General features: G+C 36.5%; 1 protein-coding gene across 3 annotated transcripts in view; it reads left to right on the forward strand.

Annotated features, from left to right (window-relative positions):
- RNF38 (ring finger protein 38) overlaps positions 1-23,236 on the forward strand; it is a 97,251-nt gene that overhangs the window by 55,545 nt on the left and 18,470 nt on the right. For all 3 annotated transcript variants that reach the window (XM_012657010.1, XM_012657000.1, XM_012657017.1), the window contains exons 2-3: positions 5,425-5,618; positions 12,816-13,029. In XM_012657010.1, coding sequence (XP_012512464.1) covers positions 5,512-5,618; positions 12,816-13,029 — 321 coding nt within the window. In that variant the 5' untranslated portion in view covers positions 5,425-5,511. The remainder of the gene's footprint in view (positions 1-5,424; positions 5,619-12,815; positions 13,030-23,236) is intronic.

Raw genomic sequence — 23,236 nt, forward strand, 5'->3', positions numbered from 1 at the left:
ATTTATTTTTTTTTTTTTAGTAGAAACGGGGTCTCGCTCTTGCTCAGGTTGGTCTCGAACTCCTGAGCTCAAACAATCCGCTTGTCTCAGCCTCCCAGAGTGGTAGGATTACAGGCATGAGCCACCGCGCCTGGCCCTTCTTTCCTTTTTTACTCCCTTTATTCCCTCCCTTACCTCCATTTACTCCCTCTCTTACCTCCCTTAATTCCTAAATCTGTACCAGTGTTCTGTACTGTAATTTCTGTATAATATTCTGTACCAGTAGAAATAGTACTTGTTCCTGATTTGAACAAGATAAGTCAACATCTTTGGCTTTAGGTTGTCAACATCTGGTAGTTTGAAAAGTCAGTCCATTGGCACAGAATCAACAAGGAAAGGAGGGAAAGAACTTCTCCCTTTGAGAATTAAAATTTTTCTTTTATGGTAATTTATTATTAGATATTTTTCCCGAGAGAGTCCTTTATCTCTTGGTTCATTGATTCTTAAAGTGTTCCTGGACCAACAGCATAAAGCATCACCTGAGATATTGGTAGAAATGCTACTTCTTGAGCCCCAGTCCCAACTTTCTGAGTTATAAACTGGGGAGTAGGGCCAGCAATCTGAGGTTTCTGAGACAAGCAAAAGTTTGAGGACCACTGGTGCAGGTAATGGGAGTACCCTTCCTGATTCACCTTTGTATTTACGTCTATCAGGGGGTCCTAGTGGCTGGGCGCAGTGGCTCACGCCTGTAATCCTAATACTCTGGGAGACCAAGACAGGAGGATTGCTTGAGGTCAGTAGTTTGAGACCAGCCTGAGGAAGAGTGAGACCCTGTCTCTACTAAAAATAGAAAAAACTAGCTGGGCGTGGTGGCATGCACCTGTAGTCCCAGCTACTCAGGAGGCTGAGGCAAGAGGATTGCTTGAGGTCAGTAGTTTGAGACCAGCCTGAGGAAGAGTGAGACCCTGTCTCTACTAAAAATAGAAAAAACTAGCTGGGTGTGGTGGCATGCACCTGTAGTCCCAGCTACTCAGGAGGCTGAGGCAAGAGGATTGCTTGAGCCCAGGAGGTTGAGGTTGCTGTGAGCTAGGGTAACACCACAGCACTCTAGCCTGGGTTGACAGAGTGAGACTCTGTCTCAAAAAAAAAAAAAAAAGAGAGGTCCTAATGGTAGCATAGTTCTGGATGAGTTTTCATATTAATTTCTAAGCTTCTAGGTACATAGGCAGCATTGGTAGTGAAAATTTGAACTCCAGACTTGGTATGAGGAGTGAACCTGGGTTTGAATTCTAAGGGGAGAAACCCCTCCTTCGCTCAAAAGTCCAGACAGAGCAGACATGTTTCTTTGTTGACTCTCTATGTCAGTTGGATGACTTTTTCTAATCTTCCTTTTTATTGTAAGTATACTACTTTGGAAGTTTTGACTTCATGCAGGGATCCCAGTGATAAGTCCTTATGAATTTGTTGCTCCTAAGATCATCAATAATACAAACCAGGTTTTCGGTTTTCCTTCCTGTTTCTGGGTCCCTTTTTTCCCTGAATTCAGCAATGCATTTAAAAGTACATTTGTTGTACTTAAGCCATTACTTACAGATATTTATTATGATTTTCACATTTAGTTCATGATTTTGTCTGTAGAGTTATTTTATCAAAGTTTATATTACTTAAGTCCTATGCTGTAACTACAACAGTGATCTTTCATGTCTTGTCCTAGGTTAATTTTAATTATTGACAAACCAGTTAAACACTTTGCATTGTGGTAGGAATATCCACATATTCCTAGACAAAGAGCATGTTTGGCCCTGGAGAAGTGTAATCATCTGAGACCTCTACCTATTCCACTCAAAGAAAAGAATGCTTTAGATGACAAGGTCAGATGGATTTGCATTCCTGTTTGATTTTCCTGGACTGATTGCCTTTTATATTTTTTATAACAGAAGAACCATGTGCTTAAATTTTATTAATAACTTCCAACTTCTCAGTCATATGTTTTGTTATTTTAATTTTATTAACCGCCCCCCCCCCAGGGTCACCCAGGGTGGAGTGCAGTGACCTGATCATAGCTCACTGTACCCTCGAACTCCTTGGGCTCGTGATCCTCCTGCCTCAGCCTCCTGAGTAGCTACAATTATAGGTGCATGCCACCATGCCCAGCTAATTTAAAAAAAAAAAAAAAAAATTAGAGATAAGGTCTTGCTGTGTTACCCAGGCTAGTTTTAAACTCCTGGCCTCAAATGATCTTCCGCCTAGGCCTCCCAAAGTGCAGGGATTACAGGTTTGAGCCACCATACCCTGCCCTCAGCCATATGTTTTTAATCTACTTCATTTAGGGCATTTTTCTCAGAGCCCTCTGACTTGTTCTAATTTGGAATGATTACTTTTCAAATTTGCTACATTGCCATTCCTGGGATTTCATTTCATCGCACTTCTGGGTTGGTTCTACTGTTTATTGGGCGGAGGGGGTGAGTGTGCGTGTGTGTGTGTGTGTGTGTGTGTGTTGTCAAGTTAAAGCAAAATCAAGTAAAATTGTCTGATATGTGAGAAGGAAGTTTGAGTCTTTATACATCTGGCACAGGTCTTTACTAATTAATAGTTTGATCAGAGTATAAAATTCTAGGTTCAATATTATTTTCACTCAGCGCACTTTTTTTTTAGCATCCTTTTTCCTATGGGAAGTCTGATGCTAATCTAATTCTTGTTTTTTTGTAGGTTACTTACTGCCCCTTCCCTTTTCTGAAAACTAACTAAACTAAGTACTCCTTAGAGTACTAAAATTGACTAATGTGATGAGACCACATTGCATATAGTAAACTACTTTTTAATGTCTTCCTGTCTTCAGGTATCCATCGTGGTTTCCAAGTACTTTGAGTAGAAAAGTAAGACTTTTTTGCCAGACAGCTAACAAATAGCTCACCTATCTTCACTTCCTATTCTTCGTCTCCTCTTTTTTGCCAATGAGAACCCATCACAGCACAATGAGAAGAGATGGGGAACTTTTCTCAGCCATGTGTCTTTACCTCTACTCTTAAAAGCAATTCGTTTGTTGTAAACTAAGAACAGCTGTTAACTTACAATTTGAACATCACTGAAAATATCAGTGAGGCCTTTTGACTGAATCCAAATTTTACAGAACAAATACTTTTATTAAAAGGGAAACATCAGAGAAAGGTGAAGCTTTTCTTGCCTCCTCTGGTGCTTTAAAAAGAACAATCTTGATATTAGAAGGCTGCAGGTTCCCCACCCCTGGAAGGGCTTTCTCAGGTTGTTTGACTTTTATCATGTCGATCTGCAGCATTCCCCATTTTAGGCCTTGAATTTCTAGAATTCAAAGTTCCCTGTCTTAGCTTGCATTAGGCTTTGCAACGTATGATAAGCAGTGTAGGATACATATAAAAGCTAATGACTGTGATTGTTGCTAGTATTTTGTTCTTTGAAAAGTCAGTGTTAATCAAATCTGTTTTCCCAACTGTGGAGATAGCCTATTTCTGGTGCTTATGTGTAGTTCAAATAGAAGTTTGTCAGTGTTGGTTTTGCCTTTTTCTTTTTTAATCAAAATGTGTAAATTTCAGTGGTTATTTACCATTTTTTAAGTTTTAGGAATAGTTGGCCCTCCATATTGGAAAGTTCTGCATCTGCAGATTTAACCAACAAGGGATCGAAAATATCTGAAAACAATAAAATAAAAAGTAACAGTACGACAATAAAAAGTAATACAAATTTTTAAAATACAGTATAACAACTAATAGCATTTACATTGTATTAGATATTTTAAGTAATGTATGGGAGAATTTGCATGAATTATATGCAAACGCTACACCATTTTATTTTGTTTTTTTTTTTTTTATAGAGACCAGGTCTTGCTCTGTTGCCCAGGGTAGAGTACAGTGGCCAGATCATAGCTCACTGCAACCTCAAACTCCTGGGCTCAAGTGATCCTCCTGCTGACTCAACCTCTCGAGTAGCTAGGACTAGAGGCGCATGCCACCATGCCTGCCTAATTTTTTAAATTTTTTTGTAGAGATGGGGTCTTGTTATGTTGCTCAGGTTATTATCAAACTCCTGGGCTCAAGTGATCCTTCTGCCTCAGCCTCCCAAAGAGCTGGGATTACAGGCATGAGCCACTGTGCTCAGCTTAACACTACACCATTTTATGTAAGAGACTTGAGCATTTTCAGATTTTGGTATCCTGGGAATCTGGTGTCCTGGAGCCAACCTTCCTGCCCCCAATACCAAGTGACAACTTTACCATTAAATCTGGGGAAATAATAAGATTTGTGTGGTGGCAGGGAGAGTGATAACAGCATGCTTTCATATTTTGTGTTTTAATTACAGTATTTCTTATATATATTATAGAAGGAAAATGTAGTTTTTGGAATATCTCTGTTAAATAATTTGGAATGATCTAATATAACCCTTTAGCAATTTGCATTTTTCCTGCCTCTTTAAATGAAACAATCAGTTCTGTTTTATAGGCTTATGTCTTTAAAATCTAACATAGGATTATGTAGCCCTGTATACTCTTTTGCTAATATTTTAAGGTAATTTTTGTGCTAACAGCACTAATTGTTTTCCAACCGAAAGAACTCTAATGCCCAAGTAATTAGAACTTGCAAGGATAGATTGGAAATAGGAGAGGTTCTATTAGAATTAGAATACACACAGCCTTATCAAATTTTCAGCTGATTTGTAATTTTCAGTTTTCTTGAGACTCATCTGGGAAATTGAGTTGGGTAGGGAATCCTGAAACGTTAATAATGCAATTAAATGATCCATATCAATTTTATAGACAGTCAGCCCATGCTGGGACCCTTGAAAACTTGACAAGTTACTCCCCAAAGTGTCGTGATATTCTAGTTAAGAATTGATGATTTATATCAGCTGATTATGATTTTATCTGTTTGATGTAACTCTTACCTTATCCATGTAACCTTCATTAGAGAAAATAAATGTAGTGGCCTAAACAACAAGAATAAGGAGGAGGGTGAAGGAGCATGATTTAGAATCAAGTTGAGGGCCTACTGAAATTATACTCCCTCCTAAACTGAGTTCTCAGCTGAGAATTGACGCCTAAAAGAGTATAACTGATAACTGATCAGGAGAGTGTAGTGGAATTTATCAGGTTGATTGGGATTTTAAAGAAAAGGTCAAGTACTATACAAAAGTTTATTGCACTGTTGTATGCCCTATATGTTGTTACCTCGTGTTTTGTGATGAGTTTTTAAAAACAAAGTTCATTTTTCATTTAATATTATTTACTGTGCATCTCCCTTCTTACCCTACCCCATCATTTTTTAAAGGTTTTTAATTTGGTTTGATAGCAAATATATACATTTTTTTGCCTCCTTTACGTTTTTAAGTTAAATATATTTAAACACCTGTGCATATACAGTAACGTGAAATCCTTTAAAGGTCTTACTCAGTTGATCCATTTTGTTGCATTGGCAGAGTGAAGATAGTCCAAGTCCCAAGAGACAGCGCCTCTCTCATTCAGTCTTTGATTATACATCAGCATCACCAGCTCCCTCACCACCAATGCGACCATGGGAGATGACATCAAATAGGCAGCCCCCTTCAGTTCGACCAAGCCAACATCACTTCTCAGGGGAACGATGCAACACACCTGCACGCAACAGAAGAAGGTTAGTTGATTACAATTTATTTCTTAAATTTCCTTCCCTTACTAACTTTGTGAATATTTTTTTAACATCAGAAAGCATTTTTTCTAGGCATTTCATAAACACATCAACATATGTACACACACATTCACACATAAAAAAACAACATTGTAAGTTGTTTAGGTGCCTGCCCTAGGTCATGATAGTTCATTTAGCTTGTAATTGACAGGTGAAGAAATTGAAAGAGGCTACAGTGATTCACCTGAAGTCAATCCATGCCATTATATATGAATTCAGCTGCCTCATGGTTTAAGAGTTTTTGTGTGTCAGCCTGCAATCCTGATTACTGGAAAATACTTTCTGTAGTTCATAAAATGGATACCTTAGATGTAAATTACTCTTCATTCCTGTTCCTTCTATATCCTCTAAGGCAATTAGGAGCTTAATTATGTTTCTTATAAAACTGTGGAACCTGTGATATGAAAGGATGACTGAAGTTTAGTTCACCTTTCAGGCCTCTCTTCTCTGGAACTTGGCCCTTGCCTTTTCTTCACAGAGGAATGCATTTGTTCCTGATTTTCTTCCTCTTTAGTTGTTGCCTGAGGTCATATGTCTTATTTCAGGGAAATAGTGTATCCTTAGGATGAGATACCTGTTTGTGTGTTCAGGATGTTGATAATCTAAGGAATAGTAATGAATCTTGAGTTAGGAACATGTTATGGACTGGATGTTTGTCTCCTCCCTCCCCAGTTAATATGTGGAAGCCATAACCCTTAGTGTGGTTGTTTTTGGCAACATGACCTCTAAGGAATTAATTAAGGTTAAAATGAGGTCATAAAGGTAGGGCCCTTATCCATCGGAATTAGCATCCTTATAAGAAGAGAGGTCATTAAAGAACTCACTGTTCTCCCTGTGAGGATGCAGTGAGAAGATGATCATCTCTAAGCTGGGAAAAGATCCCTTTTCCAGAAGTGAAGCATGCTGGCACCTTGATCTCAGACCTCTAGCTTCCAGAACTTTAACAAAATAAGTTTCTGTTTAAGCCACCCAGTTTGTGGGGCTTTGTTATGGCAGACTAATGCAGAAGGGATCTTGAAACCATCATTCTGTGTTCCAAATGAGACAAAACAAACTGTGTCTGAGCTGTCTTCTGTTGAGACACTAAGACTTTTATATTGCCTAGTACCTTATTAACCAATTATATGGGAATTTTAAGTAAAATGTCAGGTAAATTATGTTGTAGCTATTAGATATAATAAGTATGAGGAAATAAGGTTGTTTCAAAGTTATAGCCCAAGTACCTGCTGTAGTCTTTTCCTGTTTCTTGGTAAATTGTGTCATACATTCAGAAGAACATGCAAAACAAATATGCAGTTAGGATAACAAACACATGTACCCAACACCTAGGTCAAAATAGTGTTACTGATTCCCCAAAACTCCCTCTGGTGTTACCATTCCCCTTCCTGCTTCCTAGAGAGTAACCTTGTCCTGGAGTTTGGCAGCATTCCTTTGTTTGTTACAGTTTTTAATACTTTTGGATGTATTCTTAAACAACGTGATTTTGGTTTTTGCCTGTTTTCATTTAAATGTATTCTTAGACTTCGTTTATTAGCATTCTGTTTTTAATGTTGGTCGCAGTGGTTCATTTATTTTTACTGTGATACAGTTGTGCCAATTTCTAGTTATTATAAAGATTACTATTAGGAACCTTGACATGCACATCTCCCTGTGTACATGTATAAAAATTTCACTAAGATATAAACCTAGGAGTAGAATTTTTAGGTCGTAGGAAATGCCTTAGACCAGGAAGGGAGTGTCAGAAATATCTGTTTACAGATGTTAATAGTAACTAGCTGAGTGTGGGTTTTTCTGTTTTTTTTTTTAAGAGACAGATCTCTGTCACCCAGGCTGTAGTGATGCAATGATACTTCTGTGTAACCTTGAACTCCTGAGCTCAAGCGGTCCTCCTTCCCTCAGCCTGCTGAGTAGCTGGGACTGTAGGTGCACACCGCCACACCTGGCTAATTTTTAAATTTTTTTAGAGACAGGGTCTTGCTATGTTGCCCAGGCTGATCTTGAACTCCTGGCCTCAAGCTATACTCTTGCTTCCCAAAGTGCTGGAATTACAGGCATGGGCTATAGCACCCAGCCACTATGTGTTCTTCAGTTGGTTAGAAGCATCATGCTTTTTGTTCATGGCAACACGAGGGAAGAGTAGAGAGCATTTACTACCTAGAAAACTGGCTTATTTTGTTCAGCAGTGTGTCTTATTCCTTATTATATTCTCACTTACCACTTAGTATAGGCTAGCTATGAACTTAGTTGCCAGATTTTCTCCCATAAGTAGGCTATGCCAAGCAGATGCAATTTGTAACAGTAATCTAGCAGGATTTCAGATACAAAGGAGAGCACAAAACCAGGAAATTGCCGAGCATATAAGAAAACCAACAAAGTGAAAGAGGGGCATTAAATGCAATAGAACAACTTAAATAAATAGGGGCATTAAACCCAATAATTAACAGAAGAACCTGAAGAAACAGTGGAATTAAGCAAAATCAAATTTTAGAGTAAGTGTAATATGAGAGATACAAGAGGGATATTGCATCCATAAAAATCAACTAGAAATCTTAGTTGGTAAAACTTAATAAATGGGCAGAAAAACTGAGTAAGTTTCTGGACGATCAAATGGATGAAATTTCCCAGAATGTGTTATAAAAAGGCAAAATGGAAAGTGTGGAAAAGTAAATTTAAGTATCGAGACAGAGTCATCAGTTCTGAATATGTCTAATAATATTTCCAGAAGGCTACAAGACTGAGTTTTGAACAGGATCTTAGTGAAATTCCAGCACAGAGAAAAGACACCAAGGATAAATAAAAATTCACAAACATCCCAAGACAGAAAATACTATCCACAAAGAAGTGGGAACCAGACTGACCACAAGCTTCTTATTAAGAGCATTGGATATAAGAAGACAGTAGACTAACTCTTCAAAGTTATGAGAAAATTGTTTTTTATTTTGAATTCTGTCAGTTCACTTATTTGATATAAAGTCAAAATATAAAAGCATTTGCAAACATTCAGACTCAGAAAGTTGGCCAGTAAGAGATCCTCCCTCTGTATCAACGTGGGTTGAACCAGTCGTGAATCAAAAATACAGTATTCTTGGAATATGGAACCTGTGGATACAGAGGGCTGACTCGTGGTATCCTTGATCCCACAAGACCAACTGTGCGACTTGAGCATCTACAGATTTTGGTGTCCGTGGCAGGGGACTCCTGGAACCAATACACCATGGATACCAAGGGACAACTTTATTATTAGATATTGTACTATATCCAGGAAGCAGAATAATAAACCGTAAGAAGTAGGGTTGAAGACCATTGGTTAACAAAGAAAACAAAAAGACACACTACTAAGTCTCAATAATGTTGCTTAAAAAAGAAAGAAATACAGAAAATGTCTGAATATGAGATGGGAGCAGAACAGAGAGAAGTAAAGGTATATTAACTCCCCTCCCCAAGAATCCTGATTAGATGATTTTAGAAAAATGAAAGTATTTGTTGGGAAATTTAAGACTAATCATGAGAAGAATAGAGTATTTATATAGATAAACAACATAAATAGAAAACTTAGTGCAACAGAAGGCAAAAAAGTGAGGCCAGCACAAAATCCATACTTTGTGCTATGTACAAGTGTTATACCTAAAACAAAATGATAAAGTATATATGAATCACTGGCAGAAATATTTCAACTGAAAGAAATATTTGTCCATCATTTAATCACTGTTTCTCATTTAGAGATTTTCTAATAATTCTGCTTCTTAAAAATTCTACCATAAGGCACATATAATAGATTTAATGAGAGACAATATAGGAAATATAGGGCTCAAAATCATGAGGGAACTTGTGTCAGGATGAGGACTAGATCTTATTTTGTGATTAGTTGAAGAACTATTGAAATTGTTTTTGAGTGGGGAAGTAAGATCCAGTGGCAACAATTGACAGAAAAAACTTATTAAAAAGGGTTCTTAGGTTTGTGGATAGGTTGGGTTTTTTAAGGGAGATGAGTGATCTGAGTGTATGTATTCCATTTTCATTTTAAGGTGCACATTTTTTCACATATTAACATCTAATAAAGACAAAATTGGTCTAGCATAGTTTGTTTGGCAACTTTTCTTTTTAGTAATACATAAGATAATCCTTTAAAATATTTAATAAAAAATGTTGATACGTACATAGACATGAGAGCCTAGAAACAGTGAGTTAGTGGTAGCAGTGAGTACAACTAGCACCTGATCTTGGCTTCTAAATACCAATCAGTAGTCAGAGGAACCAGGGCTCTTTGGAGAGCTAGTTCATTCCAGGGCTGGGTAGGGAAACTACAGGATGAACCTGGAGCACATTGTGGCACCATATATTAAGGAAGTGCTCAAAAGGATAGGGACATACTGAAAAAGCACCAGAGCCAAACTAAAAGTGTTCCCATTGGAGTAATTTGAAAAAAATAAAATAATAGTATGGATTATAACCCAAAGAATAAAATAAATATCCGTGAGTCCATATTGATTATAAATAACTGAATAAGAAAGTAAAGTAACAATTCTTTCTTATAGAAGAATTCCAATTAATAAATATAGAAAAACTGACGGAAATAAAAAATCACCACTAGAACAACATAGGTAGTGATTGCTACAGATCCATTCATGCATGATAAAATTACTGGTGAAACTTTGAGAAGAAGCAGGATATTTGCATAGTCTGAAAGTATCTCTCCCCAAATATTTGGTAATTACAAAAGGAAGAATGATAACTTTGTAGTGGAGAGTCCTGGCAGACACCTCGTTAGCCATGTGATTAATGTTGTTATCGCCAGTGATGTATATTGATTTCATGTGATACACTAAAAGTGGCATATCACCTCTGTCATCTCTTTCCCAATAATGCATACCCTTAAAGGCAGAAGGTGAGGAAACATCAGATAAACTCAGGATGAGGGGCATTCTGCAGAGTGAATGACTAATACCTTCAGAGGTGTCAAGGTCATGAAAGACAAGAAAAGACTCAAATTGTCACAAATTGGTGATTAAGGACACATGACAACTATATGCAATATGGGATCCTGAATTATATTCTGAAACAGTGAGGGACAATGGTGGAAAAATGGGTGAAGTCCAAATATATTCTGTAGTTTAATTAATAGTATGGTATCAATTTATCCCTTAATTTTGATAACTGTTCTCTGGTTATGGCAGATATTAACATTAACGGAAGCTGAGTGAGGGGTATGCAGAAATACTATACCAAAATTATTTCAAAATAAAAAGGTTTTAGTACTAAGGTAGATGGCCTCTTGAATTCAGTAAAATACAATCTGTAGATCTGGAAACAAAAATACAAAAAGTTGTTCTAAAATTAAAGATAGAGGAAACAATTAGTGGAGCAAGAACCTGGGAGAATAGTGTCAATAGTACTATTGAGTTGATCTTGCAAAGGAATATCCCTTGTTCTCTTAAGATTAGAGAATTTGTAGTGAGAAGAAACAGATTTAGAGGTACAAAGTGGGAAGATTGAGAAAAAAGTGACCTACCTCAATAAAAAAGGTTGCTGAGATGGCGTTTTTAACTTTGCCTAGAAGAGAGATGTTTGGCCTCCTTTGCCCAACGTGGATACATTTTAGTAAGGCCCTTTTATTAAATTGCTTTTGTGCTGAGCCATTGTAAAAATCAGTGGAGGTGAATTATGGAAGTAAAGAGAAGTAGAAAATGAAAGTTTAGTTACAATGACAAAATTTTTATTAAACTATGTAGATGACTAGTACATGGAGAATAAATGTGGTTTGCTTCAATAAGCAGGTTCTAATTAAAAATTCTGGGCCGGGCGCGGTGGCTCATGCCTGTAATCCTAGCACTCTGGGAGGCCGAGGCTGGCGGATCGTTTGAGCTCAGGAGTTCGAAACCAGCCTGAGCAAGAGCGAGACCCCGTCTCTACTAAAAAAATACAAAGAAATTAATTGGACAACTAAAAAATATACAGAAAAAGTTAGCCGGACATGGTGGCACGTGCCTGTAGTCCCAGCTACTCGGGAGGCTGAGGCAGAAGGATTGCTTGAGCCCAGGAGTTTGAGATTGCTGTGAGCTAGGCTGACGCCACGGCACTCTAGCCCAGGCAAAAGAGTGAGACTCTGTCGCAAAAAAAAAAAAAAAAAATTCTGTATATTCTCATACTATTTATGCTGACACTGTCAGTCATAATCCATTCTCAGTATTAACTCAGTTACTGTTGTATTTGCAGTTGTCAGTAAATTGTATGATCTTTAGTTATTTCATCTTTTCTTCTATTCTCATTTTTTAAAAATACCATTTTGGGCAGATAGAAACTGTACCTTATGTATGTCTTAGCCAAATATAAAAGCACAAAGTGCTCATTATGTATATGAGGAATACTGACAAGATATCTACGGATTAAAGTTTGCTTATTATAATATTTATAAAGGGAGGAAAATAATAGGTTAAGCCATATGAAACTGCTGATATTTATTTTTTACCTACAAAAAGGGCAGTTTTATATAATATTTTAAAAAGACTCGTTAGCTATTGATTTCTAAATACTTTCAGAGCTAAATACTCTGAATACAATATTGTTTTCATTATTTAAAAAATATATGTAGGCTGGGCACGGTGGCTCACACCTGTAATCCTAGCACTCTGGGAGGCCGATGCAGGTGGATTGTTTGAGCTCAGGAGTTCGAGACCAGCCTGAGAAAGAGCGAGACCCCGTCTCTACTAAAAAAATACAAAGAAATTAATTGGACAACTAAAAAATATACAGAAAAAGTTAGCCGGACATGGTGGCACGTGCCTGTAGTCCCAGCTACTCGGGAGGCTGAGGCAGGAGGATCACTTGAGCCCGGGAGTTTGAGGTTGCTGTGAGCTAGGCTGATGCCACGGCACTCACTCTAGCCTGGGCAACAGAGTGAGACTCTGTCTCAAAAAAAAAATATATATATATATATATGTGTGTGTGTGTGTGTGTGTGTGTGTGTACATACACTTTGTGTTTAAATCCATAAGTTTTTGGAGCTGATGAAGAACCTCAGCAATTATTTAATACTCGAGCTTACTTTAATATATACTGTTGATTGATAACAAAGAGAGCATACAGAATCCTGATGGATCACAGCAGTAAACATTATAATGACTTTTGATATTTACTATATTACAGTCCTCCTGTCAGACGCCAGAGAGGAAGAAGGGATCGTCTGTCTCGACATAATTCCGTTAGTCAAGATGAAAACTATCACCATCTTCCTTATGCACAGCAGCAAGCAATAGAGGAGCCTCGAGCCTTCCACCCTCCGAATGTATCTCCCCGTCTGTTACATCCTGCTGCTCATCCACCCCAGCAGAATGCAGTAATGGTTGACATACATGATCAGGTATAGTAACAGAATGTCCTGGAAATACAGATGCCAGAAAGTTGATGGCAGTTTACTGAGATTGTTTGGTTCTTTGTTGCAGATTTCGTTTAATTTTACCTAAAATGAAGTTATTTTTGTTAAGTTTCTCATTCCTTGTAAGAATCGAGATTTAAATTCTACACAGCTTCCGTAGAAGACATTTGAACTTAAAACATTAGGATCAAGGTTATGAAAGCTAAGAATAATTTCATGTAATAATTGGTGTGAAATTATTGATTTAGGATTAATAGTAAACACCAGACAGCTGGTGGTTTGAGTACATATCCCATTTCTCTCACCCTTCCAGTTTCTTCTGGAATAATTCAATGAACAAGACAGTTGAGTGAGTCTTTGCTCACAGGTTTCCATAGGTCTCCAAGGAGATGACAGGTACAGGCTTTGTTTCTCTTTTTTTCTTGTCAAGAACTGAGGGACTAGCCAAGGGAGAGAGGTTGCCTGTTTTTAGAGCCTAAGGATGAAGACCACAATTATATGATTCATCAGAAAATCTATGGAGTTTCTGATGTCAAGAAAGACACAAATCTAAACACATCCTTATAAATTCACTGGATTTTAAGGATAAAGAAAAAAAGTCTTTCAGGTTTGTGGATAGGAGAAATTACAAAGGAAAGCTAGTCAAAATAGCATCTGATTTTTTTGTCTTCTGTACTAGATAATAGAAAAAAAAACATAATGTATACTGACAACTGAGAGAAAATAGGGTCTCACCCAGATGCCATTCTTCTGTCAAGACATTTTTATTGGCCAAGTGTAGTGGCTCACACCTGTAATCCTAGCACTCTGGGAGCCTGAGGCAATAGGATCACTTGAGGTCAGGAGTTAGAGACCAGGCTGAGCAAGAGTGAGACCCCATCTCTACTAGAAATAGAAGAATTAGCTGGGCATGATGGCATGCGCCTGTAGTCCCAGCTACTCAGGAGGCCGAGGTAGGAGGATTGCTTGAGCCCAGGAGTTTGAGGTTGCTGTGAGCTAGGCTGATGCTGCAGCCTGGACAACACAGGGAGACTCTGTCTCAAAAAAAAAAAGAAAAAGACATTTTTATTACGTTCCTGAAACGCTTTTAAAAAATTACCATGTAGTAAATTATAAAAAGAAATGTTTTGGTTTTCTAGTTTACATTATTTGTGACCATAACCTGATAAGACTATGCACATAAAATAACAAAAAAATAATTTTATCTTTTTCCTCCTCATTATGAGCAAGAAAAACGAAATGGAGAAAGGTGTTTATAAAGTCCCATTTTGTAAAGCATAATATGTATGTATACATAGGACTGTGGGAACACAGAGAAAAATATGGAAAAATGTGTATTAGCCTTGGGAGGTGGATGCTAAAGTGAAGGGAAGAGGGGTGGTGGTTAGGGGTGGAACCAAAGAAAGAAAAGAAAAAGGCTGCATTTCAGAAAAGGTGAAGGTCTCATGTTATGTATTGGGTCTATGTATTGAGAAATTAAAAAGATTACATATGTAAATAACCAGACCAAGAAGTAGAAAACCTGAGCAGACTAGGTCTTCTGCTTTAAAAATCTGTCTTTAGAAAATACATCTGTTTTTAGAAATTACTCTGAATTCTTATCTAACCTTTAAAGAAATGGTAATTTCAATTTAAACTATTCCAGATCATAGAAAAAGATAGAAAATATCTAAATATATTTTATGAAGCTAGCACAATCTTAATAATGAAACCTCATAGTACAACAAAAGAAAGCTATCAACTAGTTTCCCTATTGAATACAGATGAAAATGTTTTAAATAAACCGTAGCTAGTGAGATATTAAAAGAATACTCTATTGGAATTATTAAAAGAATGATTACTGGAGTTTATGCTAACGATGCAGGATGGGTTGACTATTAGAAAATCTTTCAAGGTAATCGGTTTCATAACGCTATAAAGGAAAATATGTTATTAATAGATGCAAGAAATATAAAATTTAGCCATAGTTTCTCATAAAAGTTCTTACATAAAGTGGGAAAAGGACTTTGCTTTTCTAGAAGTGGTAGTAAAGGTTATTGAGAGGATTTTTTTTTTGCTTGAGGATAGCTGAGGTGTGAGATAAAATATTAACAGTATCTTAAAAGCATCAAAACATCAGAGGGAATTGCTAGGCCAAAATCTAAGGGAAGGTAAGGATGCTAGTTCTGTCTTGAGGGCATTTATTCATTTGGGCAAGCTTGAACTTCAATTTTAAGTCTGTCAAGAGGCAAAGGGGACAGAAATCAGAGACTACTTAAGTTTAAGGAGTCCCTTCCTACATTGAAGTACTGTATCCCTAGGATAAAAGTGACCAGAAGCAAATTTGCAGCTCAAATTTACACTAGTCTGTGAAATTAAAGTAATTGGGAGTGTAGGGGCCTAGAAAACAGAAACAAATGCTCTTTCCCTGGAGGAAAGAACCTTTATTCTAGTTCTCAAAGAATTCCCCCAAATAATTTTTCAAGGATAATAAGCAGTAAACAGAGTTAACTCTCTATACATGAAGAAAGAAGGACTATAAATGAAAACCAACAGAAACAGACCTACAGTAAATTCAGATAACCTACTTCAAACATCATATTTAATGGTGAAACTTCGAGCACTTTCCTGATGGTACCTGGAACAAATCAGAATGATCACTATCACCACATCTATTTAGTATTATTCTGTAGGCTAAGCTAGGACATAAGGCAAGAAAAAGAAAGTTTAAGAATAGGAAAAGGGGCCAGGCGCAGCGGCTTACGCCTGTAATCCTAGCACTCTGGGAGGCCGAGGCGGGCGGATTATTTGAGCTCAGGAGTTCGAGACCAGCCTTAGCAAGAGCGAGACCCCGTCTCTACTAAAAAAATAGAAAGAAATTATCTGGACAACTAAAAAATATATAGAAAAAAAAATTAGCTGAGCATGGTGGCGCATGCCTATAGTCCCAGCTACTCGGGAGGGTGAGGCAGTAGGATCGCTTGAGCCCAGGAGTTTGAGGTTGCTGTGAGCTAGGCTAACTCCACGGCACTCACTCTAGCCAGGGCAACAGAGTGAGACTCTGCCTTAAAAAAAAAAAAAAAAAAGAATAGGAAAAGGGCCAAGTGCATTGACTCGCACCTGTTATCACTTCAGGAGGCTACCATGGGAAGATCGCTTGAGGGTCAGGAGTTGAAAACCAGCCTGCGCAATATAGTGAAACTCCCATCTCTCCAAAAATTTAAAAAAATTAGGTGGGCATGGCAGCATGTGCCTGTAGTCCTAGCTACTTGAGAGGCTGAGGCAGGAAGATCACTTGAGCCCAGGAGTGGGAGGTTGCAGTGAGCTCTGATTGCACCTCTGCACTCCAGCCTGGACAACAGAACAAGATTGTCTTTTAAAAAAAAAAAAAAAGGAAAAGAACAACTACCACCACCAATATTTGTAGTTGAAATGAGCTAATGGATAGAAAATCCCAAAGCATTTTATATAATTGTTATAATTAAGAATTGAACAGGTTGAAATGTTACAAAAAATAAATATGAACAGTTAGTTTGTTTCTTTATACCAGAATCAAACAGAAAATGAAAAACTTTAAAAATACATACACAGTAAAACAACCCAGACATACCAATCAATTGCAATATGTTAACCTTTTTTTGGATCCTAATTTAGAAAAAAGAAAAAACTTTTAATATAAAATCATTTATGATATTGATGACATAATTGGAATTTTTAACATTGACAGTATATTTGATTTTAAATAACTTTTTAAAAAGGTATAATAATGATATTGTTAAGTGTTATTTTTTAGAAATGCATACTAAAATATTTTTTTAAATGATGGGTTGCCTCAACAAAATATAGGAAATGGAGAGGTATGTGGGGGTAGATTGTCTATAGTTTAATGGCTTTTGGTGCTGGGTGGTAGATATGAAAGCAGTAATATGAAAGAAGGATCAATCTTAAAAGTGGTTCAAGATCACTACACAGAAGATGAGAAAACATTGTTGAGGGAGTTTAAAGCAAACTTATTTAAAAGGTAAGAGATTTGACTTGACTTTTCAGTTTTATAAACGCTGTCAGTTCTCAAAATTTATAGGCAGAATACATAGAATTAGTGCAATCCCAAATAAATTTTCAGTAGATTTTTGGTGTAACTTGAGAAGAGATTCTGCAATTTCTATGGCAATTTAAAGGACTGGAATAGCCTATAGCAAGAGAAAGTGAACTATTGCTGGTTGTTTTTATAAAGTTTTATTGGAGCATAACCAGCCTGCTTGTTTATCTATCGTTATGGCTACTTTGTGCGGAGACCAGAATGGCCCACAAACCTAAAATAGTCACTTCCTGCCTCTTTAAGAAATAACTGGCCCACTGACATCCTGGTCTAGAGTATAGACCAAGTGGTTCTCAGAGTATGACCTCAGTCAGCTGACCAGCAGCAACAGCATCACCTAGGCATTTGTTAGAAATGCAAATTCTCAGACTGTACACTAGACTTACAAAGTCAGAATCTCTGGGTGTGAGACCTAGCAACCTGTTTTAACAAGCCTTTCAGGTGACTCTAATGCACACCATGATAGAGGACCAGTGTTCCTTGCAAGAAGAACAAGGGAGAGTAGGTCTTCCTACTCCTAGGCAGAGTAGGTCTTCCAAAATTATTAAGAATTACTATAAAGCTAATAATAATGAAGGCATTTATGCCAACATAGACAAATAAGCTAATGAGATAGGATATATAGCCCAGAAATAAACCGATACATTTACAAATACAGTCAACAGATTGCATATACAGTGGTGGTCCTGTAAGATTATATTAAGTCATTAAATAGGAAATGTCCGATTTTGAATCAAAAGTTTAGTTTATTATATCTCAAACAAGAAGAAGTACAATTAATCAAATTATGCATCTAAACTATTGACACAATTTTGCTATCTTAAGGGTAGCTTGTTTATGCCAGCAGTGAAGAAACCTGGAGAGTGAGTGGCAATGAAATTGCAAAAGGCATTTTCCACAGCTTATTGGAAATCGACTATTTTTCGTTGCAAGAAGTGAAAGCCTGGAAGAAGTGGTAGTCAGTTGGTGCAAGGTCTGATGAATATGGTGGTTGACAGAGAGTTTCCAAGTCCAGCTTCTTTAGTGTGAGGAGCATTGTTTTTTGCAACATGTGATCTTGTAAGAGGACTAGCCTGATTCTGTTGACCAATCTCAGCTACTTAATCACAAGCATCCTCATCATTTCATCCAATTTGTTGCAGTAGACATCTGCTGTAATCGATTGACTGAGTTTCATGAATCTGTACTGGATAATGCCAGTTCTGGACCACCAAATAGACACCATTAGCTTTTTTTGATGAATATTTGGTTTTGGACTATGATTTGGCACTTTATCCAACCATTGTGCTGAATGCTTACAACCGTCAAAAAGAATCTATTTTTCATCACACGTAACACTACAGTGTAGAAATGGTTTGCCTTTATGTGGTGACAGCAAAGAAAGGCAAGCTTCCAGATGATTTCTCTTCTGATGCTCATTTAGTTCACATGGTGCCCATCTGTCCAGCTTCTTTACCTTGCCAATTTGTTTCAAATGGTCCAATATTGTTGGAATAGTAGCATCAAACCTTGCTGCTCATTCATGCATAGGTTGAGATGAATTCACTTCCACTACAGCTTTCACCTCATCATTATCCACCTTGGTCTCAGGTCACCCACATGGCTCACTTTCAAAATTAAAATCACCAGAATGAAATTTCTCAAACCATCAACATACTGTGCATTCATTAGGCACATCCGTCCCAAACACTTCAATGATATTTCGAGTTGTTTGCACTGCATTAGTTCCATGATGGAACTCATATTAAAGAATAACGTGAATTTTTGACTTACCCATGGTTTCACAAAAATGGCTCTAAAAAAAAATGTGAAAGACAGTCGCAAGCCGAAACGCATGTGTGAAAGACTGTGAATGGGCTTCACTATAGGAAAAAAACAAGAAATGTCGAATTGAAATGTCAGAGATATCAGCTGTCAAACTTAGTACTTAAGGAAATGCGGACATTTCATACTTAATGACCTAATAATACTGTATTTTTACCATATGTTTTCTGTGTTTAAATATGTTTAGATATACAAATACAGTTGACTCTTCAACAATGCAGAAGTTAGGGGAACCACACCTCATTTTCGATAGACCACTGTTGACTGGAAGCCTTATCAATAACATAAACAATTGGTTAACATGTATTTTGTATATTATATATATTATATACTATACTCTTACAATAAGGTAAGCTAGAGAAAATAAAATATTAAGAAAATCATAAGGAATAGAAAATATGTTTACTATTCACTAAGTGGAAGTAGATCATCATAAAGGTCTTCATCCTAGTCTCCATGTTGTGGAGGACGAGGAGGCGTTGGTCATGTTGTCTCGGGTGGAAGAGGCAGGATTGGTAGGCACTTTTATTGAAAATAGTCTGTGTATAAGTGGACCACACAGTTGAGACCTGTTCATGGATCAGCTGTACTTAATACTGTGTTATAGTTGCCTGCAGCATTCAGTACAGTAACATGCTATGTGGGTTTGTAGCCCAGGAGCAATAGGCTGTGTACCGTATAACATAGGTGTGCAATAGGCTGTCTAGTTTGTGTACGTATACTCTGATATTGCCACAACAAAATCAACGACACATTTCTCCAATGTATCCTCTGTATATGACATATGACTTGATATATGAGTGCAGATGAGTTGAAGAAGACAGAATTTTTAGTAAATGATGCTGAGACAATTGGGTATCCAAATGAAAACGTAAAACTGGATCCTTTACTTAATACCATTCACAAAAGTCAATTCCAGGTAAATTAAAGACTTAAATGTTAAAGGCAAAACTATAAGCTTTTAAGAAAGTAACAGAGGAACAGCATGACCTTCAATAGGGAAGACTTTCTTAAATAAGACAGAGAAAACACCAACTGTGCATAGAACTACTGATAAATTAAACTTAAATAAATTGTGTTTATTTTCAGAAATAGACTTAAACATATATTGGTCCCTTAATTTTTGACAATGATGCCAAAGGAATTCAAGCAGGGAAAAGAAGGTCTTTTTTAGTAATGGTACAGGAACAACTGGATAAATTTGATCCTTGGCTCCTACTTTATGTCATGCAAAAATTAGTTCAGGTTGGGGTATAGATCTAAATGTGAAAGGTAAAACTATTAATGAAAAAAGATCATCTTCAGGAGGTAGGCAAAGATTTCTTAAACAGGAAAAATAATTACCACTTAAACACAATGTATTAGATTTCATTAAAATTAAAAATCATCCAAAAATAACATTTGAAAATGAATAAGCCACTGCCTGGAAGAAAATATTCATAGTACCACATTGGAAAAAAGGACTAGGATCCAGAACATGAAAAGAACTCTCATACACATTTTTTAAAAAGACAATCTAATTTTTCAAATGGGCAGAAGACTTGAACAGGCATTTCACAAACACAAAAAACATACAGAAGGCCACAAGATGCTCATCAAGAAAATGCACACTAAAATCATAAGATATCATTACACATCCACCATGGAGACTGAAAAAGACTGACAGTTCTGTTGCTGGTGGAAGTAAAAAGTGACAATCACTTTGGAAAACTGTTGGGCAAATTCTAATCATGTCATAGCAATACCCTGTAATCCAGCAGTTCTACTCTAGGTGTACTCAAGAGAATTGAATGCACATGTCCACAAAAAAATTTTATATTGGATTGTTTATAGTAGCTTTCTGTGTCAGTTTTTTAGACAACTCTATTCCTCAAAATCACCATGAGTGGTGCACACTTTTAGTCCCAGCTACTTGGAAGGCTGAGGTGGATTGTGTTTGGGGAGGAGGGGAGTTAGTATCATTCTCCAAGCAGGAGTCAAAAGTAGACCAGCTTTACATAGTTACAAACCTGAATAAAGAATGTAGCACAAAATAGCCTTTGTTTCTTTTATGGATTGTTTTAAGGAATGTTGCATTACCAACCCCCTTGATAGCACTGAACCTCTTGTGGAAAAAAAGAAGCATTGACACAGAGGTGAAAAGTGATTCAGGCTGCCCACAATGGTTCAGGCCTGTAATCCTAGCACTTTGTGAGGCCAAGGTGAGAGGATTGCTTGAGGCCAGGAGTTTAAGACAAGACTTTGTTTATGGCTCAACAAAAAATGTAAAAATTAGCCAAGCATGGTGGCACATGCCTATAAGTCCCAGCTACTCAAGAGACTGAGATAGGAGGATCACTTGAGCCCAGGAGTTTGAGATTATAGTGAGCTATGATGAAACCAATGCACTTTAACCCAGGCTACAGAGTAATACCTTGTCTCAAAAAAAAAAAAAAAAAAAAAAAAATCAAGAGTCAAACTCTGAAAATAAAGTAAAGAAATACTGGGACTAACCACTTTATTTTACTTGTATTTTCCTTTTTATGAATGCACCAGTGTTACATGGTATCAACTAAAGCGTTTTTAGTAAATTTATAAATGTAAAATTTCTGAACGACGAAGTGAAATGACCAAGTGTTGTGTCAGTTAATTGGAAGAATTTTTCTTAGTACATCAAAAAAATGCAATCTTGGTGTCTTAAATTCAATAAAATATGAAATATTTTACATATGAAATACAATAAAGTATGACAGACTTTATCAAAAATCAGTTAATTTTATTGGTAAAATTCAGCATACATTTCCATTAAAATCAGATATAAGGTGCCTATAGGCATTATTTTTGAAGGTTCTAATTTACCAATGCAAAAAGACAAAAATAAATAATTGGGTTGAATCTTAGTTACAGAAATTGAGCATCCCTAATCCGAAAATCAGCTCTAAAATCTGAAACTTTTGAGCACCAACTTGACACCCAAAGGAAATGCTTATTGTTGAAGCCTTTTGGATTTTGGATTTTCAGATTATGGATATGAACCAGTGAGTATAATGCAAATACTCTAAAATTGGAAAAAATCTGGAATCTGAAATACTTCTAGTTCCAGCCATTTCAAATAAGGGGTGTTCAACCTGTAGTGTGTACCTAGGGAAAGAAATTCTAATTTTTAAAAATACTAGAATCAAGAAGTTGATAAGGTTGCTAGAGTCAAGATAAATAAAAATTAGTATCTTGGTACTAACAGTAGCCAATTTGACATGCAAATAGAGAAAAGTAATCTAGTGACAATATAACAAAACTCTCAAACTTTGAGGAAATAAATTTAATAGTAAACTTTGAGGAATAAATTTATAATATATCTTCATGAAGAAAGTGAATTTCTTCTTAAAGGACAGAACTGTGGTATAGAACATAGTGGCATAATGTTCCTGGATAAAAGGGCTTAATATAAAATTGGATCCTTTGTAAAATAACATAAAATTTAATAGTTATAATACCAGTACAAGAATAAATATGTGAAAATGGCCCCCAAAATTAATGAAACAAAAGTATGGTGAGAAGAAGAATTTGTCTTACCAGAAACTAACTATTCTAGTAAGATATTGTAGCTAAAACAGCATGAAATAGGTCCAGGAATATGTGGGAACTCTGGAAAAAGATGGTTTTTCAGTTTAGAGGAAAGAGGGTGGTTTAATAAATGAAGCAGGTATAATTGTCTATCCATGTGCAAGAAAAATTAGAGCCCTACTTCACACTGTAAACAAAAACAAGATTTTAGTTGGAATATAAATTTAAAAATAAAAGTATTAGAAAGCATAGGAACTATTTGTATAACCTCATCAATAAAGGAAATCCAAAAGCTATGTTCTGACTACATTAAAAAAATATAAGCTCACAAATGACAAAAATATGCCATTAAATAAAGGGTTTAATCAAAAGATAAAACATAGACTGGGAAAATATTTTGTTACACATGACAAGCAAAAATTCATATCTTTTAAATGAAAAACAACTAAAAATGGTTATGACAAACCTAGTAGAAAGTAGGCAGTGAGCAAAGGACACATTATTTATAGAAGAGAAAATCTAAAGGGTTAATAAACGGTGTTAAAATATGTTCAGCCTTTCTAATCAGAAATGCAAATTTAAAGCAAGCATGCTGCTAACATTTTTTCACTCTTCAGATAGATAAGCATGCTTATAATGCAATTACGTCTACCTTGAGTGAAGATCGTGGTAAATATGGGCCCTCCTATGTTATTCTTGGGAGTGTAACTTCATTCAGCCTTTTGCAGGTGATTTGGCAATATCTGT

Source organism: Propithecus coquereli, unplaced genomic scaffold (genome assembly GCF_000956105.1).
Source record: "Propithecus coquereli isolate 6110/MARCELLA unplaced genomic scaffold, Pcoq_1.0 Scaffold114, whole genome shotgun sequence".
NCBI lineage: Eukaryota > Metazoa > Chordata > Mammalia > Primates > Indriidae > Propithecus > Propithecus coquereli.